We start from the raw sequence: 17,106 nt of genomic DNA, 5'->3' as shown, positions 1-17,106 counted from the left end.
CTATGGCTAAGCAAGCTCCTCATGCCTGGTTTCAGCGTTTTAGCTCATTTCTTCTCACAGTTGGTTTTTCTTACAGTGGCGCTGACACGTCCCTTTTTGTCTTTCATCAGCAATCTAACTTTATTTATTTGTTTCTTTATAACATTTTTTTTACCACTCACCTAATCAAGGTGTTTCTGTTCTCTTGATCAAGAGATGAAAATGAATGGCAAATTTGTTAGCTGACCTTAATGTTTGGCTCCAATTTTGTCATCCTTGAACTTATCTCATTTTCATCATTGAAATGCCACCATGAATACTCCATTTCTTTCTTAATCTTGTTATGCTTAAAATAAATGAGAAAAAGGAGAAAAGAGAGCTCAAATTTATTGCGACCTTGATTGAATAATAAAAAACTTAATAGGTTGATTAATTAATTTGAGAGTAACTAAGATTATTTAAGATAAATGTTACGAGAGAGAAAAAAAAACCTTAAAAGGATATGTGATGATTTAAATGTTTCATTTTATTTGTTTGGTATCGAAAATACATGCTACCATTAATCTTGTGATAGAATATTTTTAGTCCTTAGTTAACAATGTCATGATTGTTGTCTAATAATTAAAGACAATAACTCATATGCTACCCAGGACGATGACACAAAGAATTACTTCTACCACCAGAAACATAGCTAACATTTCTTATAAAAATATGTTCGATTCTATCCAAGTTAAAAAAAACGCTTTTTAACCCTTCGAAGATAGTCCATAAACTTCATTGTGTAATAATTTAGTCCATGTATTCTGATATGATTTCAAATAAAATATAAAAACTAAGACGTATTCAAGTCAGGTCTTAAGACTACTCCATTTATGGTCAAACTAAAAAGAAAAAACTCGGGTAAGCAAAACCTGTGAAGTAAAAGGAAAAAACTTGACTGAAGTTAACAAACCTAATAAAGCGTTTAACTCCACTTAATCCGAAGTCGAAGAATGAGTTGATGCCATTTCTTTTGAATTATTCCCCATTTTGTCACAAACGCCGAGTGAAGATTGGCTTGCACATGTAGAAGAAGAATGAAGAACATGGTAAACAAGGAGAATAAAATCGACCCCACATTCCAATTAGGCCACTAAAAGGGCTGAAAAGAATAAAGGAAGAAGTTTAATCCATCTCGACTAAAATGAATAAAATAATTGGAAGATGAAAAAGTCCGTGGTGAATGGAACGGAAACGGATGTGGAATAGGCGAAATCTGGGTGGTGGGTTTCGCGAGAGAGGCCCCCTGAACCAACATCTTCTCATCTCTGTTCTACGTTTGTTTGCTGCATTTCTGGTGCCACTTCTGCCGATTGTTTCTGGGTTTGATCCGTAAGTTTCAATACTCGTTTTCTTTTTCTGGGTTTTGTTTGTATTCTCTTCGATTTCATTGTTATGGCTTTGTTGAACCTTTGTTCTTTCTCTCGAATTCTGTATTTGGAGTGACCTGTGATGATCATCCGTTTTCGTGTTTTGGGGCTGCTTTTATTTGGGTATTTGTTTCAAGTTCCAATTTCGAATCAGCATTTCTAGGATCTCCTGCTGCAACTACATTTAGTGGGTTGGAGTTCATGTGTTATTTGCATCAATTAATTGTCTTAAGCCATTTTCACCTCTGAAACGATATGGTTTCTTCATGAAGGGATTTAGAGAGTGATTGCCTTTGGCCCAAGTAGGCACCAGGATTAGAGCTTTATTTTGTTCCTCGTGCAATTTCTTTTCTCTAGAATAAGGCCATGTTCTTGGGAAACCGTTCAAGTATGAGTGAAAGGGGAGAAAAAATGTTGTTAACTTGGGGATACCAATTTTTATCTTCTAGCTGGTTTGTTTCTCTACTCTAGATTATGCTTACTAAATGGGTAGGAGCATAGGGTTTAGCCAACTTTTTAAAGATCCAAAAATTAAGCAACAGTTTGATTGGCTCCCCTTTTTTATGTCCCCCTGTGTGGCGACATAGGGGCGAAAAAAGGAAAGAGAGGGATGGGCTTTCTCTTGCTTTTGGCATAGTGGCCCCAGTGGAAGGCCCGCACGACGGGCTATTAGCTCATTGTGCCTGAGTTGTGAGGGCTCTCAATCACATGGATAGTTCAATGTGCTCATAAGCGTCTGACCCTGGGATGTGGATTATCCAAGGCACATTAGCATGACATACTTCTGTTTGAACCCGGTTTCTTGCACACACTTATGTATACTTCTAAAACCATCTATTTTATTGTTAATTTGAGATATGCGGCAAGCTTATTGGCGTTATGGTAATGACTTGGATGGACTCTACTTTCACCTCCTTGCTTTAGTCTGTAGTGGTTTTGTGTTGATTTCAAGTTTCTTATTGTATTTGTTCTATATGTTTATGTGTGGCAGGATCAGTGTTCATGGGTTATGAATCTTCTCTGTAACAGAGATTTATATTGCTTTTCCGGGATCAGTTATGCAAGAAAGTTTGGTCTACTGATTGAAGTTGTAATTCCATTGTAAGAACAAGGTACTCTCGTCCCTTAGTTATCCCGTGTTTGGAGGATAGTTATTTATTACGCTTTGAATGTGTTGAATTAGTGATCTAATAACTTCTCTTTTTCTTCATATAAATAGCCATAGGGTATAATGCTGATGATAGTTTTTAACTTCTCTTTAAGGAAGCCGTTTATGTAATTTTCAACAAGTGTTTAAACTTTAGCGACTAAGGTTCTAATGAAAATTTTTGGTTATTGTGTTTCCTGTCCCATCCAAGAAGAAGAGCCAACTCGTGGCTTGAGGGAGTTGAACAACCTAGTATCCTCCATCGACTTTGACAAAAGCCACCTCACCTAGCTGGCGGGTCATAAGATATTGTATGATTATTCTTGGAATGTTAGCGGTCGGGACTTGTGGAAGAAGCTAACAACAAAATGCTTGTGTTCTTTCCATCCTTATGAACAACTTGCCCATCATAGACCTTTCAAATATAATCTAGCCAATGCAAGCATTGAGAATAGTTGGAGCTTAGAATTACAAACACTCCTAGTGGACAAATAGATAGTATAAACTTTTAGTATTTCCGACTTGCTACCTTACCTGAAGATTCTTGTCCAACCTGGTTAAGTTAAGATATGAGGCTCAATTTCTCGACAAGTGGTTTAATGTACGGAATTTCTTCTGCATCCTCATTACACAAGTGCCTTTCTTACTGATCGTGGCAGTGTGCCATTATCGTGCAGTTTCGTCTTGTTATTATTGGTTAATTTCTTACTCATCTTATCTTACCCTAGTTTTGGAAATTGAAGTTTTTTCTCTTCTGATCTTATAGATCAGAACCAGTTACCAAAAAATAAATGCTATAAACCAGGATGCCTTAATTTTGATGACTTGGTAAGATCTCTGTGTGATATCTATTCGTTTGAGGCAGAGGCACTTGGAAGTCAAAGTCTTAATGTCCTTGATGGATCCAATACATCCTTTGTCGTCCATGATTGTACATGTGCCCGATATCTTTGAGTCACGACTTGGTCACATGAAATTGAGTTCTCCTAGGTTTGATTATTTTTATAAAAAACATTGTAATAGTGCTAGCACTCCTTATGATACAATGGCACCCCTTGAGAACAATTCACGCCTATGGTACTATTTGCTGGGTACGATTGTGGTTGCTTGGATATTTATGGGGCAAAAAGTATTAGTTAATTATTATTTGATCTTGTCGCGATGTGTTCGTTAGTTTCTGACTATGGTCTTTCATATGTATTTTCAATAAGAAGCACATATATATAATGTGGACATTGGATATGGATGTGGATTTAGTGGCGCGTCGTGGTTTTACTGTGTTTAGGAAGTAGGCGCAGATAAATATTTAATTTTTTTTTTATACTTCGGTACAGTTTCTATACTTTTACCGTGTTGCGTATGTAGGTGTTGTTACTACTTTGATAACATATCTTTGAGTAATTTTAGGTTCTCTTTACCATCATTTGCCCACGGTGTGAGCTGTCCTCAACTTATCCCAACAAGTATATAGTTAACAAAAACAAAAAGAAAGAAGAACATTCCAGACAAGTTAGTCTGGAACTCCAAACCCATGAGCTTTGTTTAGGGGAGTTCTTTGTCTGACAAGTTATCTCTATGAGAATTAATACTCTTGATATGCCCTCGAGGAAGGTACCATTTTTAGTTGGGCCTTTCTGTTGTATCCTTTGTCGTAGTTCGAAGGTAGATGTGGATCATTTATTTTGGAGTTGTGACTATGCATTGTTTGTTTGGAATCACTTCTTTGGCGTGGACAACATTCAGCTTGCTTGACATAGAGTTTATGGTGTTATGATCGAGGAGTTCCTCTTCCGTTTGTCGTTTTGAGAGAAGGGAGGTTTTTTTATGACAAGCCGGGGTGTGCACTTTGTTTGGGGGTATGTGAAGGAAGATGAGCAGTAGATTTTCAAAAGCCCTTTCGAGATTCTTAGTCAAGCTGGATCGAGTGTATGGATTCAATTTCTTCTCGTCCTTGGGATCATCTCTCCTAGTCTTGATCTGGGTCTTATTTTTCTTGATGGGAGTCCCTTTCTTGAGGGCTGCTCCCTTTTGTGGACTTTGTTTTTTTTGCATGTCTTGTATTCTTTTATTTTTCTCAATGCAAGTTAGCCTTTTATCAAAAAGAAGAAAAAAGGCCTTGTGCTTTGTTTTTGGACGAAGAGTTGGTTTTTTGTTTTCCGACGAGCACGACGTCGACAAGACATGATGATCCTTCAGAGTACACGCATAAGTAGGGACAAGGCAGTGACAACTTTGGGTACGTAGGAAGCAAAACGTTGGGTTTTTGTCTCGTCGTCGGCAAAGTTCAAACCCATGGAAACTATAATCAATGGATCTATGTTTTAGGCAATTAAATGGTCCTATGACATCGTGAAGATGGAAGGCAGATCGGTACGTGTTTTATCCGTTAGATATCGAGGAGAAGAACGTCGGAATACAGCCGCTAGAAGAGAGAGGAGATCTGGAAAACGTGTGAATTCGGGCGAAGAAGACAACATGTTAGGTCGGGTCGAACTTGGGCAACCCGTGATCCCACGACCTACAACCCAACTTCCTCACGCAACTCAGCAGAGCCATCTGCAACCCAGTACCAGTCCAGCCTAGTTGACAGTCGGCCTAGTTGTAGAGGACGAACTGTCTACGCTTCCTTGTTTTCTTAGACTTAGGTTAGAATAGGGTGTTTTTAATTTTAACACTTATTTGTTTCAATTAGTATTTCGTTGTGTCATTTTAAAAATGTTTTCGAACACGTAAGTCCATGCCAGTGTTTTAAGATGAAGTTTTAAATGTTTAATTCTGCGTATGACTATAGATGATGATGGCAGTAGTGACTTTAGATTAATGGACATCTAGGGTCGTTACAGTTATTTGTAACGGTCCAAGCTCACCACTAGCCGATATTGTCCTTTTTTAGCTTTCCCTTTCGGGCTTCCTCTCAAAGTTTTTAAAACGCGTATGCTAGGGAGAGGTTTCCACACTCTTATAAAGAATGTTTTGTTCTCCTTCCTGACCAATGTGGGATCTCACAATCCCCCACCCTTCAGGGCCCAACATCCTTGCTGGCACACCGCCTCGTGTNTTGATCTTGTCGCGATGTGTTCGTTAGTTTCTGACTATGGTCTTTCATATGTATTTTCAATAAGAAGCACATATATATAATGTGGACATTGGATATGGATGTGGATTTAGTGGCGCGTCGTGGTTTTACTGTGTTTAGGAAGTAGGCGCAGATAAATATTTAATTTTTTTTTTATACTTCGGTACAGTTTCTATACTTTTACCGTGTTGCGTATGTAGGTGTTGTTACTACTTTGATAACATATCTTTGAGTAATTTTAGGTTCTCTTTACCATCATTTGCCCACGGTGTGAGCTGTCCTCAACTTATCCCAACAAGTATATAGTTAACAAAAACAAAAAGAAAGAAGAACATTCCAGACAAGTTAGTCTGGAACTCCAAACCCATGAGCTTTGTTTAGGGGAGTTCTTTGTCTGACAAGTTATCTCTATGAGAATTAATACTCTTGATATGCCCTCGAGGAAGGTACCATTTTTAGTTGGGCCTTTCTGTTGTATCCTTTGTCGTAGTTCGAAGGTAGATGTGGATCATTTATTTTGGAGTTGTGACTATGCATTGTTTGTTTGGAATCACTTCTTTGGCGTGGACAACATTCAGCTTGCTTGACATAGAGTTTATGGTGTTATGATCGAGGAGTTCCTCTTCCGTTTGTCGTTTTGAGAGAAGGGAGGTTTTTTTATGACAAGCCGGGGTGTGCACTTTGTTTGGGGGTATGTGAAGGAAGATGAGCAGTAGATTTTCAAAAGCCCTTTCGAGATTCTTAGTCAAGCTGGATCGAGTGTATGGATTCAATTTCTTCTCGTCCTTGGGATCATCTCTCCTAGTCTTGATCTGGGTCTTATTTTTCTTGATGGGAGTCCCTTTCTTGAGGGCTGCTCCCTTTTGTGGACTTTGTTTTTTTTGCATGTCTTGTATTCTTTTATTTTTCTCAATGCAAGTTAGCCTTTTATCAAAAAGAAGAAAAAAGGCCTTGTGCTTTGTTTTTGGACGAAGAGTTGGTTTTTTGTTTTCCGACGAGCACGACGTCGACAAGACATGATGATCCTTCAGAGTACACGCATAAGTAGGGACAAGGCAGTGACAACTTTGGGTACGTAGGAAGCAAAACGTTGGGTTTTTGTCTCGTCGTCGGCAAAGTTCAAACCCATGGAAACTATAATCAATGGATCTATGTTTTAGGCAATTAAATGGTCCTATGACATCGTGAAGATGGAAGGCAGATCGGTACGTGTTTTATCCGTTAGATATCGAGGAGAAGAACGTCGGAATACAGCCGCTAGAAGAGAGAGGAGATCTGGAAAACGTGTGAATTCGGGCGAAGAAGACAACATGTTAGGTCGGGTCGAACTTGGGCAACCCGTGATCCCACGACCTACAACCCAACTTCCTCACGCAACTCAGCAGAGCCATCTGCAACCCAGTACCAGTCCAGCCTAGTTGACAGTCGGCCTAGTTGTAGAGGACGAACTGTCTACGCTTCCTTGTTTTCTTAGACTTAGGTTAGAATAGGGTGTTTTTAATTTTAACACTTATTTGTTTCAATTAGTATTTCGTTGTGTCATTTTAAAAATGTTTTCGAACACGTAAGTCCATGCCAGTGTTTTAAGATGAAGTTTTAAATGTTTAATTCTGCGTATGACTATAGATGATGATGGCAGTAGTGACTTTAGATTAATGGACATCTAGGGTCGTTACAGTTATTTGTAACGGTCCAAGCTCACCACTAGCCGATATTGTCCTTTTTTAGCTTTCCCTTTCGGGCTTCCTCTCAAAGTTTTTAAAACGCGTATGCTAGGGAGAGGTTTCCACACTCTTATAAAGAATGTTTTGTTCTCCTTCCTGACCAATGTGGGATCTCACAATCCCCCACCCTTCAGGGCCCAACATCCTTGCTGGCACACCGCCTCGTGTCCACAGCTTCGGGGCTCAACCTCCTCGCTGGCACATCGCTCGGTGTCTAACTCTGATACTAGAAAAGACCTATCAAGAATACCCCATCCCTGAATCGGGAATTTAACCCATTTCGAAAGCCTTATCGTGGGGCACTAGCAAGATTAAAGGAACTTAAGACGCAATTACAAGACTTATTGGGCAAAGGCTTTATTTGTCCTAGCGTACTTCCTTTGGATGTGTCAACGTTTAGTGTCAAGAAGAAAGATGACTCGATGCAATGGAGCATCGATTTCAAAGAATAGAATATAATGTTGGGATCATAGCTCTAAGTTATAGATCTTGTAGACTAGCCTACGATGTAGGCTTGACATGTTCCATGGTCCAATCGTCGATGCCCTGTACTGGTACGCCATGCATAAGATAAGAAATGTTATGTAGCATTTATTGTGATTGGTTCTAAGTATCAAATTTTATGTACCATGTAAATTGACGAACTTTAATTATATTATATGTTATGGCATGATGTTTGATTTAATGTCGCTATTATATGCTTGCTATACTGTATGAATTTTGATGTAGAATATGATATTGTATTGTTAGTAAACAATAAACTTAAATAGAATTATCTTGGTTTCTAGAACCATGTCGCCCAGAGGACGTAGAAGAGGAAGACGAGGAAGGGGACGACCCCCTATTAGAGGTAGAGGAAGATGTGAGGCTGAAGAGAGCCTGTCTTGAGAAAGGTCAGTAACTTGGACGGTCGCAACTACGCCGCCTCAAGCTGCACCCACCTCCAGCGATTGGAATAGATCCTACTACTGCGCTCCTCAAGCTGTACCACCACAAGCTTCACCACCTCCAGCAGCACCAGCAGTTGGAATAGATCTCACTACTAATTTGTTATGAGAGTCATTTCAGGCCATGATGCATGCCATGATGGTCATTCAACAAGCTAACAACTCACGATCTACTAGTGGAGTAGACTTGCTAGAGGACTTCAAGGAGTTTGATCCGCGCCCATTCACCAGTTTTACGAGAGATCCAACAGAAGCCCAAATGTGGATTTTATCCATAGAAACCATTTTTTCTGTCCATGGAATGTCCGGACAACTATAAGGTACTCTGTGCGTCATTTATGCTGCAAAAAGACGCGGAATTATGGTGGATGGACAATAAGAATAGTATTAACCCAAGAGGGGGAATCATGACGTGGGATTGGTTTAAGGAGGCCTTCCTAAAGCAATATTATCCCAAGGCGGCTCGACTTAAGATACAATAGGAGCTCACCCTTCTGACTCAAGGTGAACACTCAGTGGACCAATATGACAGGGAATTTATGAGGCTAAAAGGGTTTCGTGCCGTCATTAGTGTACACTGAAGAAAAGATGACCGAGAAATTTGTTTTGGGCCTAGACTCGAAGATCCGCTGCATAGTGTAGAAGTCATAAACCCAAAGACGTATGAGGAGGCACTAAGAATAGCCAAAGTCTTGGAAAAGCCTCAAGAAGAAAGGCGTCGAGAACCAGTAGTCACTGTTGGAAGGTAACGCCTGTATGAACCTAGATAGATAGACAGACTATCGACCACCGGCGTGAAGGACTCGATATGATGATAGACATCTTGCCCAACATGTAGATAGACACCCAGAGATAGAGAGAGGGGTCAAAGACGTGAGAAGCCTTAATGTCGCGAATGCGAGGAGCATTGGGGTAAATGTATGGCAAGTTCGATGATATGTTTCAGATGTGGTTATGAAGGTCACACAGCCAAATACGGTACTGGGAAGGGTACCAAGAATCCAGTAGAATCACCTAGAGGTCCAGACAGTGGCGAGCGAACTGTGCAAACCTGCTCGCAGGCAAAGGCAAATGCATCTACTAGTAGAGACGCTGGAACATCTAACACCGTGGTGACAGGTACGCTATCTATATTGGAACATTATGCATTAACGTTATTTGATTCTGGTTCTACGCATTCCTTTATATCCATGCCTTTTGTTAGTCAAACAGGGTTCACAGTAAAACCCTTATTGCATGTGTTATTTGTTAGTACCCAACAGGGTTAGATTTAGTTACTGAGAATAGGATAAATGATGGACAAATAATAGTAGATGGACGAACCATAAGCGTAGACCTGAAAGTAGTGAGTATGACGGATTTTCATGTTATATTAGGAATTGACTGGTTAGTTGAGAACTATGCGAATATAGATTGCCACAAGAAGGAAGTCGTATTTTTGCCACCAACCAAACACAATATTAAGTATAAAGGAACCTGCACGGGAACTACCCCAAAGATAGTGTTGATGATGAAAACCAAACGCTTGGTACAACAAGGAGGGTGAGCTATACTAGCCTGTGCAGTAGACATAAAAGGAAAGGAGAAAGCGATGTATACGATACCCATAGTAAACGAATTCTCGAATATCTTCCCCAAGGATTTACCAGGATTTCCTCTTTCACGAGTTGTAGATTTTGGGATAGAACTCGAACCAGGAACTAGACTGGCTCCAACAGAATTAAAAAAACTAAAAATACAACTATAAGACCTACTAAGCAAGAGTTTCATCCGACCTAGCATATCCTCTTGGGGTGCGCCGATGTTGTTTGTGAAAAAAAAAAGACAGCTCGATGTGCTTATGTATTGACTATGCGAGCTAAACAAGAGAACAATAAAGAACAAATACCCACTCCCTTGCATCGAGGACTTATTCAACCAATTCCGAGAGACGACGATATTTTCTAAGATAGACCTTCGATTAGGCTATCACTAGATTAAGATTATGGAAGGAGATGTACCGAAAACAACCTTTCGAACAAGATATGGCCACTACGAGTTTGTAGTGATGTCATTTGGCCTCACCAACGCCCTAGCTATGTTCATGGAATTAATTAATTGGGTATTTAAGGAGTGTCTAGATGCGTTTGTTATTGTGTTCATAGATGACATCCTGATATACTCGAAAATGGATCAAGAACACCAGGAACACTTCCGAAAAGCCTAACTATCTTAAGGGAGAACAAGTTGTACGCCAAGTTCTCCAAATGTGAATTTTGGCTACGACAAGTCTCATTCTTAGGACACGTAGTATCTAAGGATGAGATTTCAGTGGACCCTACTAAGATAGAAGTCGTCACTAAATGGGAACGCCTAACAACGGTTACAGAGGTACGAATTTTCCTGGGGTTAGCAGGCTACTATCGAAGATTTGTTTAAGACTTCGTTCAAATAGCCTCGCCTTTTACACAGTTGACAAGAAAGGGCGTACCTTTTGTATGGAATGACGCATGTGAGGTCAGTTTCTAGACCTAAAACAAAGACTAGTGTCAGCTTCAGTGCTCACGGTCCCAGAAAGTTCAGAGGGATATGTAATCTACAACGATGCATCCAAAAAGGGATTAGGGTGTGTATTGATGCAACACGGTAAGGTTGTTGCGTATGTGTCACGCCAATTGAAAGAATACGAGAAAAACTATCCTACGCACGAATTAGAATTGGCTGTAGTAGTATTCGCATTAAAGATTTGGCAACAACACTACTTGTATGGAGAAAAGACCCAAATCTACACCGACTATAAAAGCCTAAAATACTTCTTCACCCAAAAAGAACTGAAAATGAGATAACGAAGGTGGTTGAAATTAGTGAAGGACTACGATATAGATATCCAGTACCACCCTGGAAAGGCAAATATGGGCGCAGATGCCCTAAGTCGTAAAACGACATACTCGTCGACCCTTATCACAAGGAAACCACAAGTACAAGAGGATCTCAAGAGAGCTGACATAGTTGTAGTGACTGAGAGGATTATAGCACAGATGGCCCGACTCATAGTTCAACCCACGCTCAGATAAAGGATTATAGATTCACAATAAGAGGATCCCAGACGAAATAAGATACTGAGTCAGCTAGCAGCAGGCCCAATGGACAGCCACAACCCACAACCCAATGACCAGCAGCCCAGTCCAATAACCAAACACGCCTTCGGCCCAAACACGTTGACCCATGTCTGCAGCCCGATCGATTGCCGAGTACCTGAGGCTCAATCCATTGCTTCAGCCCAATTCCAGCGCTTGCAGCCCAAAACCAACCGCGCGCCTTAGCCCAACTTGCAGCAGCCTAGCACCTTGACCTGCATACCTGCGCACGATCCGCTTACCGCACCTCGGCCCGAAGCCGCCTGCACACGCTTCGGCCTCTGATTGTATCACGTGGCACACCTGCAGCGTGACTCCCCCGCGGCTTAGTCGGAAGTATCTTCCTGAAATCTGATCTTTCTTCATTTCCAAGCTTGTGCTGGATGTTATTCTTAAAGAAGAGTTGAATGGTTTTGGTGGTAAACCCTTCTCGATCTCTTTTTTCCATGAGAAGAATGGAGGAATATCGAAAAGCCACAAAAGGGTCAGAAAAGAAGGACCAACAAAAGAAAAGGAGCCTGCAACAAGAAAAGGAAAAAAGGGAGCCAAATTGGAAAGAAAGGCTCTCTAGCTTAAGCTATTCTTTCTGATCTTCCCACTTTCTTTCTATGCCTCCCATTACTAAGATTATTGTGAGGAAATAGGAAGATAGAAAAGAAGATAAAGGGTTTTGCGAAAGGCAAAGTTTAGATGTGGCAAGTCACTTGGCTAGAGATGTAGTCGCTGGCCTGTTACTTATGGTTGGTTGAGTATTGGCAATGTGAGGAATAGGAGTAAGGCTTTGTGGCTTTGGCAATTATTATTGCTAGAGGATGCTTGACTGATCTACTTTATGGCTAATTACGTTAAGAGAGCGACTATCTTGTTTAATTGTTTGGTTGAAATCGCACGATGGAGCTTCGGTTAAAATCGCACAAAGAGGGAAGGAGGGACTAGGAAAATCAGTTGATGGTCTTTGGCTTGTAGCACGTTTATACATTCCTAGTTACTTGTCTTCTTAGTTAGCCTGTTTTGATTTGATATCAGTACGTTGTTCTGATTTCATATTGATATTAGTTGCATAGGATGACTTTTTCTGGGTCTCTGGCATTCTTAAGATGAACAAAGCCACTTTCGAGTTACGTGATGATAGAACCCAAATGCATTGAAAGATAAACGATATCAGAACTACGAGATAACAAGAAACCAAGTGTTTCGAGAGTATTTTCGACTTTTAATACGTTTTTGTTCCACATATTGATGCAGGTGCAATGGGGGTATCATTACTCAAAGTACTCCTCAGACATATTTCATCATTTCTTCAACTTTCATCTACTGACTTCATAAATTTACAACCTACTCTGAAGTACTTCCACAAAATAGAAGGGATCTTCAAACTATTGAGACCAATACTAGATGCAGTTGTTGATTCAGATATAGCTTCCGATGAAGAGCTTACTAAGGCGTTTGAAGAACTCGATCATTCAATTGATGAACTAAGGGCGCTCTTCGAAAATTGGCAACCGTTGTCGAGTAAAGTATACTTTGTAAGTTACACTTTTCCTTATTATTATCATTTTTTATGAATACCTTATCCTTATATCTGTCTCTCTGTCTCCCTCCTTACTTCCCTTTCTTTGGGTATGATCAAAGGTATTGCAAAGTGAAGCATTGATATCAAAGATTGGGAAATCTTGCTTAGATATATTCCAGCTTTTTCAGTCTTCAAATGAAAATCTTCCGGAGGAATTGAGTTCATCATCTCTTGAGGTAATACTGATTTAAGATTTACGTTTCGACTTTTTCGAGCTTATTCACTCATCGTCTTTTTCGCTCGGTTTTTACTATGGAGTATAAACGTTATGAAGGTGAAAGCCTGTGGGCAGCATCTATTTTTCCTCTTTCTGTTGGGGTAATGTTTTATCTGCATCACTAATTATTGCAGCACTGCGTCCAAAAAATTAAGCATTTTGGAAAGGAAGAAATATCTTCCGTTATTAAAGATGCCATAGGGAATGAAGTAGAGGGCATTGCACCCAGCTCAGATGTTTTGGTGAAACTTGCGGATTTTCTGAGCTTGAGATCAAATCAGGAGATCTTAATTGAGGCTGTAGCACTTGAAAAGTTGAAAGAGAGTGCAGAACAAGCTGAAAATACTGAAGAAGCTGAGGGCATTGATCAAATGATTGCTCTTGTAACCCATATGCATGAACGGTTTATTATGATAAATCAATCCCAAAATTCTAGTCCTGTATCAATACCTGCTGATTTCTGCTGTCCTCTTTCTCTCGAACTGATGACAGATCCAGTTATTGTAGCATCGGGGCAGACGTACGAGAGGGTATTTATTAAAAATTGGATCGATCTGGGGCTCAATGTTTGCCCGAAGACTAGACAGACGTTGGTTCACACGAATCTTATACCAAATTACACTGTTAAGGCTCTGATTGCAAACTGGTGTGAGACAAACAATGTAAAATTGTCTGATCCCTCGAGGTCGGTGAACTTAAACCAGCTTTCGCCTGTTCTCGCTGGGAACTTTGAGTCTGATACCCATCGAGAGCCCATTTTTCCTCATTCCCCTGGTTACCAACCGATGTCCCCGCAGTCAACCAGGTCTGCAGGTTCAGGAAAGAACATGAACTCGCTTGGGGTAAGCTATCGAGATGGAAGTTCTTCTTTGCTCTCCCACTCTTTCTCTGAGGATTCCTTATCAAATGATGCTGGTGATGAACGTGAGATTGATGTTAGTAGACTGTTGCTATCAAGCTCGGAAGATCAAATGGCCAAATTGGAAGAAAATGGTTACGATTTGGTCGCTAAACCGTCTACGTCACCATCTAAAGCCAATGTTCCAGATACCAGTGGTGAGGATGAACCGTCTCATAGTCATAACAGGACCGCCTCCACCTCTAGTGCAGTCTCGAATACTAATCTCTCTCAAGGAACTTCAGGGGAACCCAATGAATCTGTCAGTGATGCTGCTGGGGAGAGTAAATCAGAGCCCTTGGCTGCTACCTCGACTACCAACCACAGAGAACCAGATCGGGAGCATCCACCGAGACTAGCTGACCCAAGATCTCAAGGTAATACAATGTGGCTCCGACCATCAGAGAGGTTTGCTTCTAAGATGATTGCACCATCTGCTAATGAGACGAGGCCTGATCTTTCTGCTATTGAAGCACAAGTTCAGAAAGTGGTAGAGGAATTAAAGAGCAGTTCACTTGAAACTTTAAGAGGAGCTACGGCTGAACTGCGGCTACTGGCCAGACATAACATGGATAATCGAATAGTGATCGCTCAATCCGGGGCCATCGAATATTTGGTTGATTTGCTCCTGTCTGCAGACTCGAAGCTACAGGAGAATGCTGTGACAGCTCTTCTAAACTTATCGATCAATGATAATAACAAAAATGTCATTGCCCAGGCTAATGCAATTGAACCATTGATTCATGTTCTTAAAACTGGGAGCCCAGAAGCAAAGGAGAACTCAGCAGCAACTCTTTTTAGCCTCTCAGTGATTGAAGAGAACAAGGTCAAAATTGGAAGGTCTGGAGCAATAGGACCTCTAGTTGAATTACTGGGTAATGGAACTCCCAGGGGAAAGAAGGATGCAGCTACAGCTTTGTTTAATTTGTCGATATTCCACGAGAACAAGGCTAGAATCGTACAAGCTGGAGCTGTGAGGCATCTTGTGGAGCTGATGGACCCAGCTGCAGGAATGGTTGACAAGGCTGTTGCTGTGTTGGCAAATCTCACCACGATTCCCGAGGGTCGGTCTGCAATTGGTCAGGAAGGTGGAATTCCTGTTCTTGTCGAGGTCGTCGAGTTGGGTTCTGGGAGAGGAAAGGAAAATGCAGCAGCAGCATTATTGCAGCTTTGCACAACAAGCAGTAGGCATTGCAGTATGGTGCTCCAAGAAGGAGCCGTGCCACCATTAGTGGCATTGTCTCAATCTGGCACTGCTAGAGCCAAAGAAAAGGTACATCAAATCTGCGCTTATTGCTTAATCTTCTCTTCAATATCTTACGGTTAAAATTTAAGGACTTATTAGAGTCGTCTTAGAGAGTACATTAACTAATTATTCGGGTAATCGCAGGCTCAAGCGCTTCTTAGCCATTTCAGAAGCCAGAGACATGGGAATTCGGGAAGAGGGTAAATATTTTTATACGACGATCTTAAACGCCATATGAGGTTTGTGAAAGAGAAGAGATGTATGAAGATATTCATGTTCATCTAATCAAACAAATAATATATGCATGTGAAGGTATTTCTGGTTGCTTCATTTTTTTGCACTGTATGTTTCCCAAAAGTTAAAAATTACTTAAGATTGGATTAGGTTCTGTAAAATATGATGTTCTAGTTCATGAATTAATTATTATTTTTGTAACACTGAAGTGAGAATATTTCATGTCGATCCCTCGCGACGAACAAGGATCTACTTGATGTGTAATGCCAATATCGTGTTCGATGTGTTGCGATGCAGTTCTAACATCGTCTTGCACGTTTCAGGGAGCTGTGGGCTTCTTCCATGGACTTGTTTTTGGTATGTCCTTGTGTTTATTCTTCTGGGTGAAAGCTCGATTTGTTATTTAAAAGAAAACATCTGCTTAGAGGTTTTGGGTAGGAGTGTTACGTGCAAAGGTAATCTCTTATTACATGCACATATCATATAATATGTATGGAGTGTGATGGTCTGAACTTATTCGAAATAGTCTATTTTTTAGAATTTTTTTAGCTTCGATGCATAAAGATGTGCACGAGGTGAGGCTCCTTTGTCCCCGTCCTTGTCACCGTTTTCCATTCTTGTCTTCATGAAATCCTTCATCTATTTTTAAACGAGATCGAAGCGAAGATTTTTCATAAAAATTCTTAGGGATCAAGTTCCTTGCCAAGAGTTTTCTCGGTTTATATTTTTATAAATAATTTAAATATTTTAATGTAATTGAAAAAATCCAACAATATTTCTTAAGCAAAAATATAATATAGTGTTCACTAACCAAGTTTGACTATTGTTGTCATACCTTTTCTCTCGTAAAGGTTTATAAGTTGAATTAGACTGACACAATCCAGACTCCTAATAACTTGACAATCTTCATGTTTGTGTGATTCTTGTCACTCAGTAGGTTAAGAAATTGTTGAAAAATCTAGGTTGATTCTACATCTGGGCGAGGTAACAATGAACTCCCTTAACTACTCATCTTTAGTCGAAAATTGGAATTTGACTGGTCCTAAATGTCGCCTAGGGGTGAAATGCAAGGTGTTCGTCATGTTCAAAGGACTAAGTGAGCTCAATTCTCCCTTCCCTTAGCTCAAATCTTTCTTCTCCACGGTTAGAAACACAATATTCTCACAATAAATTCAAGAGACGTGAGAAATTATATTCTTATTCATGTCAACCTAAGAGTGTTTTTTTGCAAATGACTTCAATTTTGTTGTCTCGCTACAAAATGACAAATCATTCACAAATTTATACTAATAGGAAAATATATCAAAAGACATTGTAACTTTTCACCAATACAGGAGCATACATCACATCAATGTACATAGTGATCAACGTATTAAACTATTCATGTATTCAACATGTGTCTATCCCTTAATTTAGACTTAAGCAGTTCTTCAAGCCAACTTTGTTAAAGTAGGAGAAGTCTCTAATGAAATGATATTTGATTATAATATGTTTGTTTCGTCGACAAAAAAGTTGAATTCTTTAGTAATGCATGACAAAA

At 40.1% G+C, this 17,106-nt stretch overlaps 1 protein-coding gene across 4 annotated transcripts; it reads left to right on the top strand.

Annotated features, from left to right (window-relative positions):
* The first annotated feature begins 1,014 nt into the window (after positions 1-1,014).
* On the top strand, positions 1,015-15,862 carry LOC111777667 (U-box domain-containing protein 4-like). 4 transcript variants are annotated; one of them, XM_023657369.1, is made up of 7 exons: positions 1,015-1,350; positions 2,380-2,489; positions 8,124-9,401; positions 12,644-12,924; positions 13,031-13,147; positions 13,323-15,359; positions 15,477-15,862. In XM_023657369.1, exons 3-7 carry the CDS (start codon positions 9,203-9,205, stop codon positions 15,534-15,536), a joined length of 2,694 nt encoding a protein of 897 aa, XP_023513137.1. In that variant the 5' UTR covers positions 1,015-1,350; positions 2,380-2,489; positions 8,124-9,202; the 3' UTR covers positions 15,537-15,862. The 4 variants fall into 4 exon arrangements, with proteins under 4 accessions (XP_023513137.1, XP_023513136.1, XP_023513140.1 ...); XM_023657368.1 differs by having other exon boundaries at positions 2,380-2,500; XM_023657372.1 differs by lacking the exon at positions 8,124-9,401 and having other exon boundaries at positions 1,016-1,350.
* Positions 15,863-17,106: the final 1,244 nt, after the last annotated feature.

Source organism: Cucurbita pepo, chromosome LG16, assembly GCF_002806865.2.
Source record: "Cucurbita pepo subsp. pepo cultivar mu-cu-16 chromosome LG16, ASM280686v2, whole genome shotgun sequence".
Classification (NCBI taxonomy): Eukaryota; Viridiplantae; Streptophyta; class Magnoliopsida; order Cucurbitales; family Cucurbitaceae; genus Cucurbita; species Cucurbita pepo.
The sequence above is the reverse complement of the archived record's forward strand: the minus strand, read 5'-3'. Positions and strand labels throughout refer to the sequence as shown.

Coding starts and splice junctions, on each gene's coding strand:
- LOC111777667 (XM_023657369.1), top strand. CDS start 9,203: ATGGCAAGTTCGATGATATGTTTCAGATGTGGTTATGAAGGTCACACA. Junction 13,148..13,322: donor TGAGTTCATCATCTCTTGAG/GTAATACTGATT, acceptor TAATTATTGCAG/CACTGCGTCCAAAAAATTAA. Junction 15,360..15,476: donor CTGCTAGAGCCAAAGAAAAG/GTACATCAAATC, acceptor GGGTAATCGCAG/GCTCAAGCGCTTCTTAGCCA.